The sequence below is a fragment of the Lingula anatina genome, chromosome 2 (assembly GCF_051362555.1).
Source record: "Lingula anatina isolate TDL-2025a chromosome 2, LinAna3.0, whole genome shotgun sequence".
NCBI lineage: Eukaryota > Metazoa > Brachiopoda > Lingulata > Lingulida > Lingulidae > Lingula > Lingula anatina.
In genome coordinates this window covers 36,893,811-36,918,017 of record NC_141768.1, presented here as the reverse complement: position 1 = coordinate 36,918,017, position 24,207 = coordinate 36,893,811, and the positions used below count along the sequence as shown (strand labels likewise).

Sequence of the window (24,207 nt, the reverse complement as noted above, 5' to 3'; positions counted from 1 at the left end):
GAATAATATATGTACCTCCCAGTAGCTTGTCTTGCTGTTTATGATGACCTAGATAACGTAGTTGACCTATATATCTTCACATGAGAACCGGTTCAACAGTTTCTATAAATACTCCATTCAGCTTATTCATTATGTGTCAACCTGCAAACATAATATGCCCACCTTTAAGAGGTGCAGGTATTCTAGACAGGGGAGCATTAATGGTGGATGGGATTGGTGAGTAGAACTTTTTTGTGCATCTAGCAAAGAATTTATTTGTCATGTTGGATTTATAGATCCCACATTTCAGTTGTCCTGTCAGCTTCTGAACTCATTTACATGTACTGTACATTGTCAAAGTTTTTCTGTTTGCCATTAAGATAAAATAATAGATGTATATAAAAACGATAACTTGAAAACTTGAAATAGAGCCTGCAAGTTTGGAAGCATGCAGATAATTCAAAAATAAATTCGTTTTTTATAAATTCTTTATTTTTGATATTCTATTAAGATTTTTAATATTTCTTTAGTTCTCTTTAAGAACATTAATGCTTTCTTAATGCATAAAAATGTCATAGTTACAATAGATGTTTAGAAGTAAACGAGACATTCCTGACAAGATATAATGTGTCAGTAGATGTACTTGCATTACATTTTAATTGTATTTTGAAAATAATCTTATAAGACAAAGTATTTTATCAATGACATTGTTCGTGGTTCCAAGTAATTGTATAAGTAACTGATTTTAGAGATATAAATCACATTCTTTGCGATGGAAAATTAAGTGAAACAGCTGAAACACTTATCCCAAGAGCATAACAAATAAAACTTAAAAAAATATACCCTTGTACTCTGGTCATTTGGTGTTGGTAGAAATGTGAATAGAGACCAGAGTTAATTACCAGCTGTCCCCCATGTATAACCAGGTCATTTGCCAGTTACTATCCTGAATAAGAATTGTTCATATATGTCTACCAACACCCAATGACCTATGAACATTTAGCCTGACAAATAATAAATAAATAAATAAAAAATGACAACATTCACCTAATGTTCTGGCTATATGTTCTACAAAGTAGAAAAAAAAAAACATCATGTTAAAATAAATGGTCTTGGTCATTTCTTTAGTCATTTTGACTAAGACTTAGATTGATGGTGGTTATTAAAACACACCTTAATTCTCTTACTTGACATATACACTTTTTTCAAAGAGAAGTGGAGTAGAGTGTTAAGAAAACATTGTTCAGATTCAAAGCAGAAAATTAGTGAACAGCGGGTGGAATCATACTAATTTATAAATTTGTTCAGCTATAGGGATTACTTATACCAAAGGTGTACAGGTAAAAAAAAATCATTTAAAAATATTTTATGTCAGATTTGTGTATTTTATCTGAATTGAATTTTTATATCTTAATGATTGAAGTTATTATAAGAATATATTTAATTATTATAAAGAAATTATTATAAGAATATAATTTAAGTACTAGTATAAAATATCTTTTTTTCTTATAAATTAATAGCTATTGTTTAAATTCATAACTGCAAATTTTGGATTTTACAAACATAATGTCATGGTTTTCCAGTGGCTAAATCTAGTTTTTATTTACATGTAAATGACCATCAATTAATGGGACTTTTTTTGAATAAAGTCATTGTTAAAATTTTTGATTGCCTCAAAAGGTACTTATTTGGTAAGGATTAAAAATAAGGCCATTTGGCTAGAACACATCATCCTTTTCTGATTCCAAGATAAGATATCATTTTTTTTTATTAATAATAATAATAATGTTTATTAATACATAGCAACTACAAGGTTGAAGTTGTACATAAACTAGGTTAGTATAAAAATTTACATAAAATAAGGAATATACAATAAAACCAAAATGAATTCAAAAATAGATAAAACACAAACCTCTAAAAGTTTGATAAAAGCAAAGGAGATAAAGAAAAGATATCCAAAAAGACCAGGATAAGTTCCAAAATAAAACAGCGACCACTGAAAGTTTGATAAGGAAAGGGATATATTTCAATACATTTCCTTCTGAATTTTGGTGAATTTGACTGGTTATGCCTTAGATTTCTGTGTGGTATGTAGGTTGATAGGTATTTCAGGTTGTCTTTGTCATTTTTTAATTTTGCAAAGAATGATTGGCAGCATTCTATGTGCTGCTTTTTATAACAAGCTTTGCTTTATATGACAATGGAGAAAAATGATTTAGATCAATATATCTAGATGTTTCTATTTCATTTCAGAAACATTGATACTTAATGAAGGACATGAAGAAATCATTTTATATATTTGTGATAACTCTTTCTGTGATATATGGTAAGTAAACAGTTTTTCCTTCATCTCTCCTTTACAAATTAATATAGAAAAGGTTTAGAATTGTTTATTCATCAGAGGTACTATTTTCTGTCCATTATATTTATTTTTTGCATGTTTATAAATTTGAATAACAAATGCTCAGTTTCACATGTAAACGTTTTCTGAACAATTAAAACATTGTATCAGTCCTTACAAAAAAGAAATCAAATATTTATACCACAAAGGGGAATTGCAAAAAAACTGGCCGGGAAATAGATTGATGTCATTTCACCTCAGACGCGTCTTAGTCTGATATGGTAAAAAAATGCCATGCCAGAGTTAATGCTTATGTGACATGGTAAAATAATAGCTTTCCTTGTGTGACTTCAGTTACACCCAGGTGCATGCATATATCATAGCACTTAACATGATTCACCCATGCCTATAGACAAGGATAGGCAAACTGAGGTATCTTCTTTTAATTAAAGTGTATTTTCCTTATATGCCTAAGGATAACTAGATTGACTTGTTTTTGATACAAACAGTTTATATCTCAGGGCTTCAAGGCCCTTTTTTTTTTTTAGAAGCATGCATGCTTCTTTCTATACTCCCCAAGCTTTATTGCCAAACCTGCCCAGAACGCAATGCCATAAATTCATGCTGGTGATTAAGATGTGATCTGCATGAAAATGAGGACTATGGGTGTAAGCAGGGTGTAAAGCAATTTTTAGATGAGTCAATATATGTTTCTAACCACCAGTTACTATTACATTTGATTTATATTTTATTCCTTTCGTTGTCTTTTGTATATGTTATGGTTAGTGCAAAGCTATTAATTAGATCCTCTTCAAGACAAAAATGTTGATTCCCATTTTTTTTACCGAATGTTCTTAAATTCACACAAATGAAAACCTTAATATTTTAATTGCAAATGAAGTGTAATTTTTAATTTTTTTCAGTTTGTGAGAAGTAAATAATGTACTCGAGTAATTGTTTATGTTTTCTTAAAATGTTTGACATTTAAAAGCAAAACAAGGTTTTGTAATGAATCGTTTAAAACATATCTATTGTCTAAAAACATCAAAATATACTCTTACTAGCAGTTGTTTATTTTGTAATTTTTTTAAAATAAAGGACATTTTAAAGCAAAGCAAGTTTTTTTAAAGAAACATTTGGGAATAATCTTATTTATTTTTATTGTCTTAACTCGTGTTAATCAAATTTACTCTCTGGACACATTTGCAGTAATATTTTGGCATCAGGGTCTTTTACACTTATAATTCAGTCATATCAGGTCATAAACCAAATACAGATTTGATTGGATTTCTTCTTATATGACTAAGCCTCTACTGATAATGATCATTATCTCTTTAACCTCAGGAAACTTGATGTGAATCTTTTTTTTTTCCTGCTGTCACAATAACTACTGCATCACTTTATAAATTTTTTGCACATTTTAAAAATATAATTACAATTTGCTGTCATAAGCATGTTTATTTTCACATAAAACATTTGAACAATATCATTCAATACAGCAAAAGAAAAAATAATGAATGAAGCAAAAAATTGCTTAATTTCAACAACTACATTAAACTGATAAAACCTGTTTTTTTATATTTTAAAATCAGGTCAGGTTCAAATAAATCATGCCCCAGAATGGGTGAGGGATATGAGTGACTTAGAACTTAGAGAGGACAGACAGTTTTGTTCTTCTCCTGATGATGCCAGGGCAGGCAGGTGCAATGGTAAGTCTATGTTTAAAATGCATGTGATGTAGCAGTTATCAGAAAAAGTAATTTTACTAAGAGGGTAATGTTAAATCAATAAATAAATTGCCTTGATGCAAATTCTTTTGGATAAAAACATTTAAATTATTTGTTAAGAAATTGATTATTGGATTTGGACAGAGTACAAGGGTATATTTTTTGAAGTCTTATTTATTATGAAATTTTTAATTTCTTATATCACTATGATTCTCACATTCCAATGTTTTATATTTCCAATTTACTCATTTGGTGTTTTTTTAGATTCCCTAGTTTACACATTACTAGCTACTGATGACCAAAATGCTCAGCTGTATTATAGCATGAAAGCAGATCATTTTCTTATTGGCTCTGCAACGATTGGAGATGTATACCTAATTCAGCCAATTGATTATGAGGTTTGTATTTACAATTAAAAAATAATGTTAAAATTAAATTGTTTCTTATTAAAATAGACAGAACATTTCTACTTAAGAGGTATGACATTCTAACCCTTCCCCAAAGAACCTTGATCACTGACCTGTTGATGTGTTCTCTTGAATTAGGATGGCAACTGAGATTGGGGGGGGGGGGGGGGGGTGAGAGAGGGTTGCCTTTTTAATAATTTTTTTGTTATTAATATGCTATTTACATAAAATATATGAGAGCAATTTACAGAAACTAGTAACAATTTGGTAAAGTTCAAAATGGAATATATTGTAATAGTGCTGAGTTTTTTGTCAAGTTTATGTATGAATTGATTTTATTTCTGCTGCACAAAACTTGATGAAATAACTGATGTGTAAGAATATTTTTCAGTCTAATCATGATGTTGAAGTTACTGTTGTTGTGACTGATGGTGAAAATGAAGTAAGTGTTGATTAATCCTCTTATTACTGAAAAATGAAAATAACCATCAAAGAATAAGCATTTATGATTCTTTGGAAATTGCATATTGCTTCTTCACATCAGTAGAAAATACATTCAATGGTTGGGGATAATCCAATCATATCTTTTTGTTGCATATATATTTCATGAGTTTGAGTAATGTTTTTGAAAATTAGTTTTGACCTAAAGTTATGTTTTTAGGAAAGGGTCCATATTTATGTCTTATAGGGGTTATATCATTTTAGGATGCTTTTTCTTAAAATATTTGTTATTGGTTTTCATCATTTCATTTTCATAGATTGAGAGGAGCATGAAGGTTAACATTATTGATGTTAATGATGAAGCACCAAGGTTTTCACAGAGTACATATGCAACTGATGTGCCAGAGGTAAAATATAGCTTGAATTAAAATAATAATCATTATAATATTAATTTCATTCTAGTGTCATACAGCCATGAACATAGAGGTTAGCGATCTTTAAAAATTATTTAGTACATCTGTGGAATATGTGTACATTTGTTACACAGCATGCCATCTACACGTGGTGTGGAGCTTAAACAGGGGAAGGCCCTAGTGTATCTTTTTTGGTTGGAAGGGCATCGTTTAAATGCTATCAGAATTAAAATAGTCACTTAAAATTTTTTTAAATATTGAACAACATGCTTTTGTTACTGTTCATCATCATCTTCCTTTCTAGTATGTTATTTTTCAATGATTTAAACTTTGTATTACAACATAGGATGCTGCAGTTGGGTCTGTGGTGCCTAACATAAACATCACAGTAACAGATAATGATGGAGTGAACCAGAGGGTGGATGTGACATGTATGGCTGACAGGGTAAGGGTCTGGTATATTTTTACCTCCAGTTATCAAAGAATACTGAAATTGAGCCTAGTTCAAAAACTAGACTAACATGATCCTTTAAATGAAAGGTAAAACTTATAAAATATTCGAAAAAAAGTTATGAAGAAATTCCTTAAGTTTTAAACCACAGTCCTCTTTACTCAGATGTAGCAATCTAGTGTTACCTAGTGGCCTCTTGTCAGTCTTGTTTTACTACCAACCCACTAAGTATTTCTGCACTGATATTACATTTTGGTTTATTGCATCTCTATGTTTAACATTCTTAACAATCTTTTTGATATTCTGCTTATATCCTGCAAAAAAATGAAGTTTCTGGATAGACTGCATTATTATGACTATTACCACCACATGAGCTATTATCAACTTATATTATGCAATTTTTATCAGAATGCTGAAGCTTGCCAGATGATTAGGTTGGTGAAAGATGATGGAAATAACTTGCTATGGAAGGGTCACATGGTTCTGCAACAGAAGCTAGATTTTGAAGTGAAGTCTATATATCAGATACCTCTGCAAGCTTTTGTAAGTTGTGTTCCTTAAAGTCTACATCTTTTCAAACATGATAACAGAAATCTTTTAACCTTTGATATGCAGAAATAAAAGATCCTTTACTTGTGGGATTTCTGTGAGTTGTAATTAAAAAGTAATGTCAGCGTTCTTATAGTCCCCATACTTTAATTAATTAAAGCCAAAAAAATACTTTTCAAAAGCATTTAACTTATAAATGATCAATATTTTTTAATAAGATTTTGTCTTTTTTTTCTTGCAGGATGGTATAAATGCATTTATCCAGACCATTATAGTCAGAGTGGAAGATGTGCAGGATTCTCCTCCAATATTTACTGGGACCTCCACTGCTGCCATGGATGAGGAACAGCCAGTGGTAATTTTCCTTTCTTTTCTTTAGTATTAAAGTGATAACAACTGCTCATTGTGGCCAAAAATGGATTTTTTAAAAAGTTTTTTTTGTGATATTTTCTCAAGAGTTTATTACATATAGTAGCCATCTATGGAGGTCACTTGATGTGATAGCAAGCACAAACTATATTGAATACTTTGGCAATGGGGCATTCAAATCTTGCTCAAAGGCTGATTTATTTTGAGCAATTGAAGGAGTTTTTCTGATAGTTGTATTTCAACTTTTTCTGTGCATTTGAATTGTAATTCCAATTTTACACATCAGTATACATTGCCTCTCTGTTTATTCTTTCAGAACTATCTGATCAAAACTGTATTTGCTGAGGATGGAGATCGTGGAATTCCAAGAGAGATAAGATATTCCATAGTACCAGAATTATCTGACAGAAGTAAGGGCACCTGTTTGGATATGAAAAATATCTTGCATGTGATTATGTCATAACCAAGCAAACATCACATTTTTTCTTTGTTTTTTATATGACTCTTATAATTACAGACCAAATGGAATAAAGTCATTATCTGCAATTCTATAATCTGTTTAACTATTTACTTGTCAAGTAATCTAACAAATCATTTATTGGTGCTTTTTCAGATTCAACTTATTATCTGAGAATTGACCCAGTTTCTGGTGAAATAAGGACCAAGACAGTGTTTGACAGAGACAGAGATCCTTCCTTTCAGGATGGTACTTTAACTATAATTGTCAAGGTAATCTGGGGAACATTGTGGTGTGTGAATAAATTATTTACAAAACCATCAGTGTAACTTAATAAATGAAAATATAAGGTATTTGGTGTTACCAATAAATGAACAAAGGTGATTTTTTTCTCTCTGCGAATCTTGATGTGTGCAATATATGAATAGAAATATTGGTTCTTAATGTAATATATTTTCTTTTCTGTTTTAAAATGTGCAAATTAAATAAATGAAACATTTTTTTTTATAATTTCAGGCCCAGGAGATGTATGAAAATGGAACCCTTGGAAATGACCCTCTCACCACGGCTACAACCCAAATTACCATTACTGTGAATGATCTCAATGACAATGCACCAACTTTCTCTCAAGCCAATTATCCAGTGTACATTGATGAGAACATTCCTAATGACTCCCCACTCCCTGGCCTTGTGATGTCTGTTAACGATGTTGATCAGGTAAAGTTCTAACGTAAAAGTGCTGTTAGCTGAGCTTATATGTTAAAAATAATTTATTTCTTCAAATTTGAAAAGTGACTTTTTTTTACTTTATCACCAGAAATGGATTTAGAACATTTTATGAGATGAAAAACAAGCAAAATGTGACTTATATAAAACTTTTGTTGGAAAATTTGACAGAAATTCTGAAAGCATATAAGTGCTTTTTTTCTACCAAAAAATAATAATATTAATAAAAAAATAAAAAAAAATACCAATTTTTCATGAAGACTATTTCTAATATTCCCAGATTAGCGCTTTTCAAAATGCCTTATCCATTGTCTTAATTACAGGGCAGCAATGCCCACTTCAAAGTGACATTGTTGGACCATACGGACACCTTCAGTATTGATCCAAACATTGCCGAGGGACAGAGTGGACAAGTTGGGAGCTTTCTACGGATCAAGAATACTGACCTTATTGATTATGATCGTGGAATCAAAGATTATACACTCAGGGTAAGAGAATTTGTTTCTTCAAAGGCTAAGTTTTATAGCACTCCATTGTTTTGAATGCCTGCAGTGAAAAATACACTACCCTAAATATTGATACTTAGTTTTAGTAACTTGAGTTGGATGAATATCTGTATTCTAAAATAGTATTTTTCCATTCAGTTTGCAATTTTAGTGTGATGGTGTGAAAATTATAATACAACAGTTCTTCACATTAATTTTTTTTTCACTTCCCATGAAATTTGAATTGTTTCATAGATAAATAATAAAATTATGTGATAACAGTAAAAGTAGTGTGCATTCTGAGTAAAATTGATAACTGAGTGACTTTTGGATAAACAGATTAGTAAGTGTCTTTCTGCTTGCAATTTGTTGTTTGCAATTTGATTTATTTAATTTACATTTTGCCCTTAAAAGTACTCCTTTATTTTGTTCACTTACCTCATATATATACAGTATCATTGCACTGCTTTTTCCCTTCCTCACCTCCCTTTTTCTTCCCCTATATTTTTTCAAGGTTGTTGTGTATGACAATGAAGTTGTTCAGGTAAGTTATTTAGTACTGTTGTCTCTCTTTTAACATTATTTCATGCATTTAGGCTCAGTCCACTATATTTCCACTCCTGCAACATCCTTTCCTGTGCTATTTTTTTTACATCTCTTGATGCACTTAAAAATAAAGAAGGTGTTAATGTATGTAATATTTACAATATCCTGAAATAAAAGTGGTAAGAACAAAAGTGACAGAAAGGCGGGTTTAAGATGAAACAGGTGGGAAAAATACTGTGGAATGGTCCTTTATTGACATATGTGCACAAATGCATTCATGCACTTACATGCACACTGACCACAGCAAACACTTTTTTAAAATCTGTTTAAATTTAGATACATATCAAGAGGTATTAAAGATTTGATGTGCATTTGATATACTTTGTTAATTTAAGAAAATATATTTGCATTGAACAGGACATTTAATGTACTTTTTCTTTGTGTAATTCCAAACCATACTTTTGCATGTTACATACTTAATCATTTTTGTTGGAATGGGGATCCACCTTCATATTAAAAAAATCAAGGTCTGCATGCTGTGTTCCAGAGTTACACACATTATGTGTGTAGTCATTTGACTTGAAATTGGTATCCATTAAAATTCATACATGTATTATATCTGTTCTAAATATATATATCTGTTTTGATTTTATACTCCTCATAATTGATTTTTCACTGTTCTGTCAAGTTGAAATGGGACTGGAAGAGTTATGTTTTTGTTTTGTCTTTCTAGGTACTAGCTGCTGAGCTGTATACAACGACCAGACAGTCATCCACTGCCACAGTACATGTGACAGTCAGAGATGTCAATGACAATGACCCAGTGTTTGACAGAACCTCTTATACTGCTGAGCTGTCCGAGCTGGCTGCACCTAATGACATTGTCATTGATGTCACAGTATGTTTTGCTTTCCTTTGTGTTTCTGGTAATATTTTAATTATGCTGCTGTATACATTTAAATTATTTAGTTTAAATATTAGTGAGGTGATCTATCTTTGGCAAAGAACTGTTTTTTCTGATTGTTTTCCTTGTAAATCCTATCATTAAGTTATGGAGTTATATTTTTGATTTTATATATTTTAGGCTAGGGATATTGACAGTGGTATATTTGGTCAGCAAGGACTGAGGTATTCTCTAGAAGGTGTAGGCAGTGAAAGGTATTATATCACTAAAAATCTCTGTTCTTGTAAGAAAAATACCAAGAACCATTTGATTGTTTGTTTTCCCAAACACATCTTTATTCTGACTCACTTGTAGTTAAAATATTAAAAATTTTAATTAGGTATTAAAAAGAAATTCTAAAAAAATGTATGGGCATTTATAATTTATTTTTTAATTGACAAATCAGTGATAAGAAACCATTATAGATATGTTAAATAATTTTACAACTTTAGGTTCTACATAGAAAATTCTACTGGCTTGATTCGGGTAGCACCCTGTGCTGGTAAGATAGGAGTTGCCCCATGCATTGACCATGAGTCTATCAGGGAAAAGAGCTATGACCTTGTGATTCAAGCTTCAGACGAACTGGGAATTGGACCAACCGCACGCACAGATAATTCACGTCTGCGTGTCACTGTCTTAGATGAAAATGACAACCCTCCCGTTTTTACACAACAGAAATGGAAGACAAGTATTGAAGAAGGAAAGAGGAATCCTGATCCTCCATTGGTTATTCAGGTATAGTCAATAGATGCAAATCTAATATTTTTGAGATTAAAATGATAATTTTGAATTTTTTGGATTGTCAGATCATTTTTGAAAAGAGCAGATCATATAATCTTGACATTTATGATAGCTTAGTACATGAAGTTGTAGTTAATCAGTAAACTTTGATAAATGGATCAGTTTCATCTGAGTTTAAAACCCGAATTTGAGATATGCCACTTTTGTCTAAAAATGGTCGAAACATGATTTTGTTTTCATTGCCACAGGCAGGAGACAGAGACAGTTCATTGAATGGCAACAACCATGTAGAGTACAGTCTAGTCAACCCAGACAACTTACTGCCATTCACCATTGACAGAGTTACTGGTAACATAACAGGCACAAGGCCCATGGTATATGACCCCAGAAGTGGAGATGAAGGAACAAAGTAAGACTTGGGTCACAATTAAATATTGGCTTTCTTGAGCTCATTCTTCACCTGAAACTCTGTCAGATAACAAAATAAGATTTGTTTTGGATTGGTCATTCTCATACTTGCTTCTTATGTCATGTATCAGAAGAATAGAGCAGCTGCAGCTTTGATCAGTAGCCTTTTTCACATGTTGACTATAAAGAATAATAACAATTTGACTGACAGTGACATTGTATTGTTCTTTCCTTTACTTAGATACAGCTTTGTCGTGCAGGCTAAAAATGGACCTTTTATCAGTTCTGCAAATGTGGAAATCACAGTTCTAGTAAGTAGGACCAAAGGGATTGGAAAAGGAACAATACAGCCTACTAATACTGTACTACCCGCAATTAAGTTCACCCTTTTAACAAATATTTTAACAACAACGAAAGTATTAATACTAGTTTTCAAAATATTGCAAACTTGCCACATATATAAATGCCTGTTATCAAATTTCCAGTATACTTACTGTAATAGTAATACACAGTGTACACAGTGCAATATATTTATGAATTCTTTATTCTACAGGACATCAACAACCATGCCCCAGAGTTTAGACCAGACAGTAGATATAGAACTTCAATTGATGAGACTACACCACCAGGTATATTACATTTGCAAGAGCTTTTTTTTTTTTTAATTTAACAGTCATATTATTTTTCTAGAATTTTACTTGTTCAAGCTTTCTGTTGGTTTAGTGTAAAGATTTAGTGATGTTGTAAATTAACAATTTATTGCATTTTTAGTTATTCTAGTCCATAACATTAGTATTATTGATTCTATTCAATAACATTTACTGTTTTTCACTGGATTATTTCTTAATGCACATATGAAACATTTCTAGGAACTGCTGTTCTCCAAGTCCTGGCCATAGATCAAGATGGTGGCCGGAATGCTGAAATAACATTTGAGATGACCGCTGGGCCTTCAGACAAGTTTAATGTTGATCCCAGTAATGGCACCATACTAGTGGCATCAAGGGCAAGATTTGATTATGACAGGACAAAGCAATATAACCTGACAGTGAGTTTACATGGATGACTCTCTACCTTAAAACTGAGTAAATCAACTAAATAAGTAGGCAAGCATAGAACATAAAATGTCTCTCAAACAGAAATTCATATTTGACATGTTACTTCCTTTCTCAAAGTGATTGTTGATCAAATGTGATGTGAAACAAATAGCTCGGGATTGGCAGTATTGTTGTCATTTTTTAATTATATTTATAGCTATATTTGTATTGATACATGTAGAAAAGTGTGCCTGACTTTTGTATTATTTGCAATGCATATCACTTAGTTAGATCTATGCATTTTTTTTCACATGTTTATATTTTTCTTTTGTATTCCAGATCACTGCTTCAGATGATGGCAATCCAAAACAAAGTTCTACCGCTTTTGTAATTATTGACATTTTGGACAAGAACAACAAAAATCCAAGGTTTAGACCACAGTCTAAGGCCATCTCCATATTTGAGAGTAAGTTATGATTATTTTCATTTCACATTTAAACATTTATTTAAACATAAAATGATCAAATGTGGCAAAATTTAGAAATGGCTTCATAATGGCTCACATTATAAATAGAGATATTTTTAATAGAGGGAACAGAGAATTAGGCTTCAGTAAAAATATAGAAAATAAATAAACACCAATGTTTCTTTTGCTTTTTAAGATAAGCCAGTGGGAGAAACAGTGATACAAATGACAGCAGAAGACCCTGATTTGAATGCTAATCTTCAATATTCCTTTGTACAACCAATCACTGCTTCCAATGTCCAAGGACAGGATGTAGATCCCAATGTCTATGACTTTACAGTAAGCTTGAGTTCTTCACAAGTACTTTAGCACAGGATGACCTACCCTTTCAAAAATTCAGACTTTTATTTACACACAAACATGCAGGTTTAACTATACTTTTCTTGTCAGACAGCTAATTTGATTTTCACTGGTTAATTGATCACATATCTGATATTGATACTTACATTAAGTATTATTGCTGATCAGTAAGAATTGCCAGTATCTTGACCATTTTCTACAGCATGAGCTTTATTTCTTTTTGCAGAATTTGTTTAGTATAGATCCTAGAGATGGTGTTGTTCGTGTGGCTAGACCACTGAATCGCGATGAAGTAAAGGACTTTGTGTTTACTGTACAAGCAAGAGATATTTCAGCAAGTACTCCACAGATTGGCCAAGGTAAAACCATGCATTACTTGAACTGAAGATCTGTCAAAACTGCAAATGACATAATCTGTATTATTTTGCTTTATCTTCATTGAAGTTAATATTATGATGTTTATCTATTTAACACATCAGAATTCATATTTTCCCGTTGCTCTTCTTAGAAAAATATATTTTAATTATATGAGTATATAGAGAAAAGCATGTATTAAAATGAAGATTTTTTTCTTTAACTTAAATACCATTAGCTTTGTACCAAAAATCCTGTTATTGATCTCAATATTTGATTTCAAGGGATTCTAAGGATTGAGCTGTTAGATGTCAATGATAAACCTCCAGTGTTCGTGGCACCTTGGACCTCAACTAACCCAGTGTACAACATCAACGTCAGGGAAGAGACGGACAGTTATGTGATGACACTGCAGGCTACAGATCCTGATGGACAGATCTCAGAGTATAAACTGGTAGAGGATCCTGACCAACTGTTCGCTGTGGATGCTCTCTCTGGTAAACATGTTTTCTGCTTGACCAGTGTCTTGTGGACTTAATTTGAGTTGAATTTGGTGGTGGATATTATATCATTTTATGATAGAGTTTGATTTCTAAAATTACATTACATGAGGTTTTTTTCATTTACAGATGTGAAATAAACTGAAAGGCACTTTCTAATGTTTACTATTTTGTTCTCATATTTTAGATGATTATTTGATTTCATATTTTTTCAGGTGAAGTAACATTGACCACAAGGTTAGACTATGAGAGCATACAACAAACCAGGTTTGCTGTACAGGCTTTTGATAACGGAGAACCGCAGTTGAATAGCACTGCTACAGTCCATGTAAAAGTTGTCAACATTAATGACAACAAACCTATCTTTAATAAGGTAATTGAGCTGCTTTCTGTTACTTGAAAATCTTAGTGTTTCCTTTGTTTGCCTTTTCATACTTACAAAACATCATGCTTTAAATTTACCCTAAAAACACATGTACATTTTAGTATGTGTAAGGACGGTCATTGAAAATGTCTTATTTCTTCAAGTCTTATAATTTTATTTTTAGTTTATTTAGAACTATGCCAATCTGGTTACTTGTGCCACAGTTATCATTACTTATCATGAAATTGTTTATTTTTCACTGGTGTATCCTAAATTAGTCGTTCCCCAGATAAACTTCTTTTTTTCTGTGTATATATTTAAAAAATTATTTTAAAGGAAAGCTATGTAGCCAATCTGACTGAGAATTCCCCAGGAGACACTCCAGTTCTGACCTTGTCAGCTGATGATGCTGATCTTGGAGACTTTGGTCAGATCAGATACAGCATCAACGAACCACAAAACAGATTTATTGTAGATCCTGTGTCGGTAAGAGTAGCTTTTAAAATCTTCAAATCAGTACATGTAAAATAGTTAAGATATATGTTAGGTATATGCCTCCCCCCCTCCCAGTCATTTTAATCATATAGATCATAATTTTAATTGCTATGTTCATACACCTCTTCAAAGTATTTGAGACATGAAAATAACGATTGCACAGTTATTTAGTCTGCCTTTAAAGCTTTATTTTTGCCATGGAAAAGTGAATGTTAGTCTCTGATATTATTTGTGTAACATTTTAAAATTATTGTACTGCAATGCTTTAAAGTGTAGAAATAAAAGTGGTTGTAAGGCTCCACAGATTAATCCTAACATGCTATTTGAATTTTTTTTATTTTCAAGGGGATAGTACGTGTCCGTCGTGGTGCAGTGTTGGATCGTGAGGATAAAGAAAACACACAGAATGGCCTTATTGTTGTTATTGCACAGGCTACAGACAGCCCGGACCCCAGAAATGCTAATGTCAGAAGATCAACCTCTGCACCGGTAAGTACATTAAATAGAGCTAGATTGTTCCTGTTTTATGAAAGAAAAGAAAGGTAGTTGTTTGTTGATTATTTAAAGCAAGATAATGTAAAAAAAATTAATTTGTCTCTTCTCTGCCATTTTTCGTATTTTAACTTTTTATAAGATTGAGTGAGATGTCATTCTCTTGTTCTCATTCACATATCTTTTGTTCATAATATAATCTTTGATGGTGACCTTTTATGTTTACAAGAGGAATTTCAAAAATTGCATGTCACACTATACACTGTACTTAAGTTACTTAAGTGATATTGAATCTGCTCCTAGGTGTACATTCAACTGACAGACGTCAATGACAATGATCCCATCTTCACCGAGGACAACTTTGTTACCACCATTATTGAGACAGTTCCAGTCAATGCATTTATCTTTCAAATCTCTGCAAATGATAAGGACTTGGGAGAAAATGCTAGAGTGACTTACAATTTTGGAAATGATGCACCAAATGGTAATTTTAATTTCATGCCCCGGATACATAAACATGTACTGAGCTCAAGTTTGCAATTATTAGCATTATTGACTTATTTAAATGGATAAGACTTTGGTGCAATTGACAAATGATATTCATAGTTGCCTTTAGACAAACAACAATGAAAAATTGCAATGTTACATCATGCTTTTTATTCTTACAAATGCTTATTATTTTGTCATATCTTTTTCATTTTGTCTCAGAACTGTTCGCATTGAATGAGACAACAGGAAGCCTTTCCACCAACAAGTCGTTAGTGGGTCACTCAGGAACATACAGATTTACTGTAGAAGCTACAGATCATGGCGTACCTGAGAGACGTGTCTCCCTAACAAGAGTGGTGATAACGGTATTAGCAACCAATCAGCGAGCTCCTCGTTGGATCTGGCCAGCGGGTAATAATCAGACTATTGAGGTGCTTGAGGTAAGTAAAAATGATGAAGGACTTTTTTATTGTAAAGTGTTCATAAGTTCATGGATATCAGTGATTCATATAAATAGTTGGACAAGTGATTTTAGCCTTGTGTGAAAAAAATAAATAGATGCATTAGATAAAATGACCATCTTCCACCAATTGTTAATCATTTGAATATCAGTGGAACAAGCTGACTGCTTTGATATCCTGTTACCCATTTCGGATATCAACAAGTGCCCCATTTTGATAATTGTTTATTTAGAAATTCCCTAATCTTTTACGGTTATTTTTAATGGTATAGTGTGATGTCTTTAAATTACAATTATAAAAGTTGAGCAGAAATGTTCGTTAGCTTGGTACTGGATCATATATGATAATTATCAAACAAACCAAAATACAGTTATAAAAGTTGTTGTGGCAGTGTTATTAGTAATTTCCTGTTCACTTTATTTTTTTTCTTTTTTTTTCTAGAACCAGTATGTAGGCTTGGTGGTCACTGACAAGCCATATGCTGTGGATGATGATGATGGCCCCAGTGGGAAAATCACATATGGTTTCTATGACAATAGATTTGTAAAGGAAACTCCAGAATTCACCATTAACCCTATCACTGGTGTCATTTCAGCCAAGGTGATATTTGATAGGGAGGAAAAAGATACATACACAGTAGGTGTTTTAAAGAAATTTTTATGCTCTTGGTAATTTAGTAGGACAGATATGTGTAATATATATTCATGCAAAATAATTCATAAAACTTATTCAGTAGGCATATGTTTTTTTTACATGCTACCAATTAAGAAACTTAATGTCTTGTTAAAACTGTAGAAAATTGTTATTTTTATAACAGCCTAGTTCAAAGATACAGTGATGATTTAAGGGAATGAATGCGTCTTATATTATTATATTATTGTCTTTTCAGCTGCTGTTAGTTGCCCGTGACAATGGTCAGCCTCCACTGCAGTCCAACAGGTACTTGACTGTGAAAGTGCTAGATGTCAATGATAACCCACCGTCATTCCCAACATTCCAAGTAAGTGTTGAGAGAAAATGAAATGATTGGTTTCACTGGTATTCATACACATATTTAGGAGTTCTCAGTTGTTAGTTTAAAAAAAATAAGTTGTCTGCCTACTTTAGATTTTACACTAGCATACTAAAGCCTATCAGGGCAGCTTTAACTGCCAACAGACAACTTTTTATGACTGAAGGGCTATGACATCTTTAGTATGCCATGTTCAAATATTTCAATTTGGCAGGTATATTTCCTTAACCAAAACATTTAAGACCACTTTGAGGTGTAAATAATTATTTTTTCTAACATAAATGGAGATAAAAAATAAACCATCTTCATATGTAAGTGAAAGTGATTTTGGATAACCATTTTGTTAGATTTTAATGAGTGAACTTTTTAAAAAACAATTATATGATGAGAAATAGTGTTATGTGTGAATATAAATGTAGTGATTTAACTTTTTTTTTTACCAGAATGGAAGTACAATACCAGTGACATTCTTTGTTCCTGAAGGAGTGAAGGATTACTTTGTTGGTCAAGTCAATGCTACAGATAAGGATACAGGAAGATATGCAGACATTTATTACTACATTGACGGTAGGTTACCTTTCTTTTCTTCAAACAAAAATATTTTTAGCCACTGTATTAATTCTGTGACATATTTTTTTCTGCTAAGACAATTTTAAATTACCCATTTATGGGGTTTGTATTATTCTTGCTTTTTAGATTTGACAGTTTAAAATATGTATTTGCTTTAATGTGGATATTACAACAGGTAAAGAGAAATGTTTAGTTGGAGCAAATGAACAGAGAAAAATGTATGTTGTATGTGGTGGGACTCACCTCAGCTTCAGATAAGTCAATTCTGCTGAATATTGTAAGTCTACTGATTAATTTTGATCACTCTCCAGGTGGCAATTTCAACAACTCTTTCAAGATAGATAATAGAACAGGAAGAATCGTCACTAATAAGGCGTTAGACAGAGAAACCATCAGCAAGTTTGTCCTAACAGTCAGAGTGACAAATAATCTCAATGATGATAATGTCATTAATGTTAATGAAGAGCCTTACCCTAACCCAACATATGTCATGGTCACCATTATTGTTACTGATACTAATGACAATGGACCAATATTTACACTTAATGAGTATTATGCCTGTAAGTATGATGTTTTATTTTTCTCTGTAAGTTTTATGTTAACATTATTTATATCTTGCTTTATTGTCATCAACATCTATATTATCATCACTGTTATTGGTGTCTGAAATGATTTTTTGGCAATTAGTACAACTCGATTAAAACAATGTTTTCCTGGTTAAACTAATTTGTTGTGGTTAAATATTTAATTTTTGAAGATGATTTCATAAACCATTGAGATACTGATCACACTTCTGTTCTCCTGCTTCATAATTTTTATAATTTTAAATCAAAATCTTTAATATTTTTATTGAGAAATTTCTTGTTATTTATGTATATATTTATATATTTTTATTTATTTATTTATTTATTTTTTGCAGTTGTCCCATTAAGGGCACCATTCTGGTACTTGGTCACAGATGAAATATCCGCAACGGACAAAGATGGTGGCTCTAATGGCAATGTCACCTTCCGTATTGATCAGACTATTGTGTCAAAGGAAGATACTAATATAATATACACAGTTGATAATGCAATGACCATTGGTTTGTTGAATGCTACTGTGTATACCATATCTCTTATGGATAATTACAAAGATGTTCGATTTGATATGGTCATTGATGCATCAGACTCTGGAGAAATACCAAGGTCTATGAAGTCTAATCTAAAGGTTGGAAACGTTTACTCTCATTTTTGTATATTTTTTGTATATTATATTATATTTTATTGGGTGTAATATGACAATTTTTAATATTAAAGTATATTATTAATGCAACTGAAATATCAACAGCATATATGTTTTAATTTCTAACTCATGAGGATTTACAAAATTTGCCAAATATTTATCTTTTATTAAATGCAATAACTTCATAAATGCATGATTGGTAATTAATATTCCTATTTACAAAAATATTTCCAAATTTTATTTAGGTCTGGGTGGCAGATGAAACAAATGAGATTGTCCTGCTCATAAAACAACCACCATATTGGGTTCGAAGATACAAGGAAAAAATCATACAGTATGCACATGGTTTTATACTATTTTTTGCTTTAATTGTAATAAACTACATTATTTTGCAATATCTTTCACTTTTCTGTTAAAAGGGATTGTTGGTGTCTACTGCATTGTATTAATATGAGCAATGCTTTTTTTTTCAGACTGATAACTTCAATTGTGGGAGCAAAGACAGTATTCATTGATGAATCTGAAATCAGATTCCACCAAGTTGGTGATTATGTCAATGAAAAATGGTAAGTATTTTTTAAGAAAATCATCATAGAGACCAAATGACATAATTGTTCAGTGCTATATTTGGTTGCAGCCCATTATATTAGTCCTGATTTTTCACATTCATTGGTTACACAGCAAAATTGCAGTCAGTATGTTAGTTTTGATTTGAACATAAATTGGCTGATTGTTCTTATTTCCTACTTCAGGACCGATGTTGTCATCTATGTGGTTGACAACAAGACCAACTTCCTGATGGATGGGAAAGCTGTCGCAGCTACACTTAAAGGGAAGCTGACAGGAGATGAAAAAGGAGCGTTTGCTTTATTACATGTGGCAGATGCACAGGTACGTAAAGAACACCTTATCACAAGGCCTTTTCTGCTGATTTTGAGTTGTCACTGGTGTAACTTATTGACAGTCTGTGCTTAACATTTTATCAGTAACTTAACATTGTAACTGACATTTCTTTTCCAGTAGCATGAATTGAAAATGTTACGATATGACTATTGTTTCTTTCAGCCTGGTGTAGCTGCAGCTTCGACTGGTGGAGGAGTAGATTGGGGTGCCCTTGCTGGAGCCATTGCAGCTCTTCTGGCATTGTTATTACTGCTACTGTTGTTGTTATGTTGTTGTTTACCATGCTGTGCTAAGTGCTGTGGAGGGTAAGTAACATGCCATATTAATAAGTTTGTATGTCTAAGGTTGTTATGTGGTATTCACCCTCTTGATTGAGTATTGCTTTCAATATCTTATACAATGTTTATAGTATCTCAAGTCTGTCATATTAACTGTAAATGTGTCGATCTGTCAGAGTTGAGCTTGACCTTGTTTAAATATGGATAGATATAAAAGAGTAGTGTTAACAAGATCTACTTGTATCTATTAAAGGTGCTGTGCCCCTGTTGGTGCAGGTGCTGGAAAAGAAAAGTTAGGTGAGTAGACTTGTGTTGCTGGAGCTTTTCTTCCCTCTGAAAAGAAAATTGACATTTTTATCAAAGGAATTTAGACAATATGATATACCTGGCCTATAGCCGGAAAACCTCATGGGACTCAGGGAGTCTAAAAAAATTGGACATTTTACCCCCATTAGTTGACCCAACTTGAGAAATTGCATAAAACATAGATCAAATTTTGATCCGGACCAGGTCTTTATGGCCAAAAGGGTGTTTTTTTTTTTTTTTTTTCATCCCGAACCCCTTGCCACTGGGTCTGTATTCAGAAATGGACACTTTGAGACTGCAAGATTTGTGTGCAAAGATTCAAGCAAGGCTATGTTCAAAGTAATTCCAGATGATGCCAAAGACAATTATATCTATTTCAAGGGATTTGTTTGAGATAATTAACCAACCTACAAGGGGACAAGTTCTGCAGAATCTACTGAGTGTTAAATAAAAGGAAATATTTTAAGTATGTTTGATAATTTTTGGATTTGATTCCAAACCAACAATAGGACTAAAAGCAACTAAAGAGACAATAAGGGTAATTAAAAGTAGCTTTTTAAGAAAGTTTATTTTATTTAACTTAAATAAACTAGATAGAAAAAAAAAGCATTTATTTGGATTTGCTTCTTTTCTCAGCTGCAGTAAGTGCAGGAGCGGGAACTGGTGCAGGGTAAGTGTTTTAAAGAATAAAGTAAACAACTTTTTTAAAACAAATAATATATACTTTGAAGATTCCCAGTTACTTATTAAATGTAAAATTGAATTTGTATGATGTGACAGTGAGAAATATACTTAAGGTTTTACAATATGACACAAATGATGAAATATTTATGAATCTTTTCCTTTGTTCTAGATATGGATATGGAGCAGGCAGTGCATATGTAAGTATTTTTCAATCACTGTCTCTAGTGTTAGATATGTACGGTAACCATGATATTCTTTTCTCAGCTGCAGTAACCATGATATTCTGCGCTCTTTTTCATCCTTTTGGAGAAATATTATTTGTCAATTACCTCCTATTAATTAATGAGAAAAATGCTTGATTTTCTAGGGATATGATTCCTTCAACAACCAAGCCTTTGAATTTGATGAGCTACATAGCACAGGGGGAGTGGTAGCAGTAGCTGGTGGTGGAGCAGGTGGTTACTCCCATGAAGAAAGGATCGAGCGAGAGCAATTTGAGTTTGCCAGCATGGAGAGAAGTGGTGTCGAGCAGGCGGTAGAGGCAGCAGATGAGGTTGATGCAAACTACACCATTGTGGCTGGTTTGGCTGGAGGAGAGCAGGGAGCAGCGGCAGCACAAGGGACAGATGAGTACACCATTGTTGCTGGCTTGGCAGGTGGAGAGCATGGAGGGCAGGCCCAGATTGCAGAGTCTGCCTTTGTTGGTACCATTCATGCCACTACTGCTGGTGGGACCTCCACTATGAGATCAGGTGGAAGCAGCAATGGCGGCGTCACAATCCGCACTGGACAGTCTTCCATGAACCATGTTGATTCTGGTCCTGCCGCTTCTGTGTATTCAGAATCCATATACAGCAGCAGGGATGGCTCAGCTTATGGTGTCCCAGTTGGTACAGCAGGATTTACTATTCAGACAACTGAAACTAGAATGGCTGCTCCACCACCAGTTGCTGGTTTCACCATCCAGACGACAGAAACAACAAGAGCTGCACCTCCACCAACTGCAGGTTTTACCATCCAGACAACAGAAACCCAGAGGGCAGCACCTCCTCCACAAACTGCTGGTTTTACCATCCAGACAACAGAAACCCAGAGGGCAGCACCTCCTCCTCAAACTGCTGGCTTTACTATTCAGACCACAGAAAAGGTGACCTCCTCCCAACCCCCACCGCCACCACCTCAGCCCACTGGTCAGTCATGGCATTCAGGAAGTTTGACCTTCCGACCAGAAGTTGGTTCACCAGTGCCCCAACATGGCATGACCGTTCACACTGAAGAAGTGGTACAGCAGCATGCCCCTCCAATGGTTCAAAGCCCCAATGGAACCCTGCACTCTGGAAGCCTTACCTTCCGTGCTGATGACTTGCCATCTCAGAGATCTGCTGGTGGAACAATGCATACAGGTAGTGTGACCATACGCCCGGAAGATTTACCTGATGCCCATCTGGCTGGCGTCCATGCTCCACTGACTGGGGTCCATACTACGACCACCTATGGAAGATCTACTGCCCATCCTGATGATAATGTTCGCACTGGAACCATGGTGTCAGGTGGCAGCAACACAGTGCGTACAGGGACAATGCAGAGCAATGGTAGAGCCAATAGCTTTACACATTCTGGTTCTGGAGGTCCATACACAAGTGTAGAGAATGGATTTACTGTGGTTCATCCACAGTAAATGAGAAATATATGTATTAATTATTACTATTATTATTATTCCACATTTTATCTATTATGCAGTATTTAGACAATACTTGGGAAAAATTCTTATTCTTCATTGTAAAATGTTTTTGTGCCATACTTATTTATTTTAGTTTTTTCACTCTTTAATGCTTGTCCTTAAGTCTGCCAGTAATAAAGGTTTGCTTAAAGAAATTCTAGTATTGTACTTTTTGTGCTTTAAAGCCAATTTATATGCCACATTTTGAATACCCTTAATTAAATTTGCCTTTATTAAACAGAGTACATATGTTCATTACTCTTACTAGAGCTTTGGTAAAAACTTTGCTTTACATATTTTATATTTATTTGCACAATGTTTTCCTATTGTATTTTTGCAACAGTGAACAGTGAATACTTATACAGCACTTTACTTTTAATTGTATTTTTCAGAACATTTAACATGTATGACATATTGCAATTACATAATGTTACATATCACATACTTTGGTGCTATATTATTAACCATTGTCTTTGGTTTAATTCATATTATCATGTTATATTTCATAGACATTGTAGGTTATACTTGCACTGTAATTGTTATTTTAATCCCTATTTTGTTTACACTTTAACATTTTTAATGGAAGGGTTGCAATGTAATGCAATGAGAATGTTTTCACTATTAATTTCATTTGTTTAAATCATGCTATTGTTTGAAAAGGGAAACATTAAATGCAGTAGCACCTTACTTATGTACCATAACTTGAACAAGATAGAGTTATTGATGATGATATAACAAAAAATTTTTGATGTAATTGTGTAAAATTGTTAAACTTTGGTCTAGGCTTTAATATGTTTAGGCATGTCAAAGATTTGTTTTAATCATGCATTTTTCATTAGATGAATATAGCCTGGCTGAACTTGTAAATTATAACTGTTTGAATCCATTGTTTGACCATTGAGAACTTTTGATAAAGCACTGTAGCAAGTGTTGGTCAATGAGCAACATTTGTTGAGAAAAGAAGAAATAAAGATTAACCTTTGAAAAAAAAAGTGAAAGATTAGAATGATTCTTTTTCGGATATTTTCTAGCAAGGGATCGAGTCATGTCTTTACATCCCTTAATCGCTTCTCCCTCTTGTCAAAATTATGATATAACCTGCATCAATATGGTCTCATATATCATTACTCCCCTGCACTGATACTCTCATTGATTTTTGAATGACCATTTGAAAAAATTATAGTCACTATAGGACTTCATTCAAGAAAATGTGCTGTCACATAATTGCTTTCCTAGTTTCAGTGATAATTTGCAGAAAACAATAAGGAGGAAATGTCAAAGACAAAACCAAGTTGGGTCTTAGTCCTCCTCAGTTAGTGTTTAAATGGACACCACCTGTCCCAGCTGAGAAAGCAGACCTCCCAAACTTCCTGGCTACGTCTTTTGCCAAGTTTTGCTGCGTGAACATCAAAACAATAGATTTGCATCGTATTGCATTGACAGTTCTTTACCCTGAATGGCTCTGTGAAACTAGAACCCTGTGTCCAGTAAAAGGCATCTAAAATG

The 24,207-nt window shown here is 32.9% G+C and overlaps 1 protein-coding gene across 3 annotated transcripts in view; it reads left to right on the top strand.

The window, feature by feature from the left end:
* Window positions 1-23,714, top strand: part of LOC106156625 (cadherin-87A) — a 30,006-nt gene extending 6,292 nt beyond the window's left edge. The window contains exons 1-43 of one of the 3 annotated variants that reach the window (XM_087007130.1): window positions 27-216; window positions 2,233-2,305; window positions 3,913-4,029; window positions 4,312-4,445; window positions 4,846-4,896; window positions 5,213-5,302; window positions 5,655-5,753; window positions 6,168-6,302; window positions 6,550-6,663; window positions 6,994-7,087; window positions 7,291-7,406; window positions 7,651-7,851; window positions 8,184-8,348; window positions 8,860-8,889; window positions 9,625-9,789; window positions 9,976-10,049; window positions 10,287-10,572; window positions 10,827-10,987; window positions 11,228-11,297; window positions 11,540-11,615; window positions 11,856-12,034; window positions 12,363-12,489; window positions 12,686-12,828; window positions 13,076-13,208; window positions 13,488-13,700; window positions 13,919-14,076; window positions 14,404-14,553; window positions 14,908-15,051; window positions 15,358-15,538; window positions 15,763-15,983; window positions 16,446-16,640; window positions 16,894-17,004; window positions 17,460-17,583; window positions 17,898-18,146; window positions 18,506-18,795; window positions 19,056-19,144; window positions 19,284-19,376; window positions 19,563-19,701; window positions 19,876-20,018; window positions 20,245-20,288; window positions 20,934-20,967; window positions 21,151-21,178; window positions 21,349-23,714. In XM_087007130.1, the coding sequence (XP_086863256.1) occupies window positions 2,248-2,305; window positions 3,913-4,029; window positions 4,312-4,445; window positions 4,846-4,896; window positions 5,213-5,302; window positions 5,655-5,753; window positions 6,168-6,302; window positions 6,550-6,663; window positions 6,994-7,087; window positions 7,291-7,406; window positions 7,651-7,851; window positions 8,184-8,348; window positions 8,860-8,889; window positions 9,625-9,789; window positions 9,976-10,049; window positions 10,287-10,572; window positions 10,827-10,987; window positions 11,228-11,297; window positions 11,540-11,615; window positions 11,856-12,034; window positions 12,363-12,489; window positions 12,686-12,828; window positions 13,076-13,208; window positions 13,488-13,700; window positions 13,919-14,076; window positions 14,404-14,553; window positions 14,908-15,051; window positions 15,358-15,538; window positions 15,763-15,983; window positions 16,446-16,640; window positions 16,894-17,004; window positions 17,460-17,583; window positions 17,898-18,146; window positions 18,506-18,795; window positions 19,056-19,144; window positions 19,284-19,376; window positions 19,563-19,701; window positions 19,876-20,018; window positions 20,245-20,288; window positions 20,934-20,967; window positions 21,151-21,178; window positions 21,349-22,659 (6,735 nt within the window). In that variant the 5' untranslated portion in view covers window positions 27-216; window positions 2,233-2,247 and the 3' untranslated portion in view covers window positions 22,660-23,714. Of the gene's footprint in view, window positions 1-26; window positions 217-2,232; window positions 2,306-3,912; window positions 4,030-4,311; window positions 4,446-4,845; window positions 4,897-5,212; window positions 5,303-5,654; window positions 5,754-6,167; window positions 6,303-6,549; window positions 6,664-6,993; window positions 7,088-7,290; window positions 7,407-7,650; window positions 7,852-8,183; window positions 8,349-8,859; window positions 8,890-9,624; window positions 9,790-9,975; window positions 10,050-10,286; window positions 10,573-10,826; window positions 10,988-11,227; window positions 11,298-11,539; window positions 11,616-11,855; window positions 12,035-12,362; window positions 12,490-12,685; window positions 12,829-13,075; window positions 13,209-13,487; window positions 13,701-13,918; window positions 14,077-14,403; window positions 14,554-14,907; window positions 15,052-15,357; window positions 15,539-15,762; window positions 15,984-16,445; window positions 16,641-16,893; window positions 17,005-17,459; window positions 17,584-17,897; window positions 18,147-18,505; window positions 18,796-19,055; window positions 19,145-19,283; window positions 19,377-19,562; window positions 19,702-19,875; window positions 20,019-20,244; window positions 20,289-20,933; window positions 20,968-21,150; window positions 21,179-21,348 lie in introns of those variants that run through there. The other 2 variants (XM_087007131.1, XM_087007132.1) reach the window with 2 other exon arrangements.
* The last annotated feature ends 493 nt before the right edge of the window (window positions 23,715-24,207 follow it).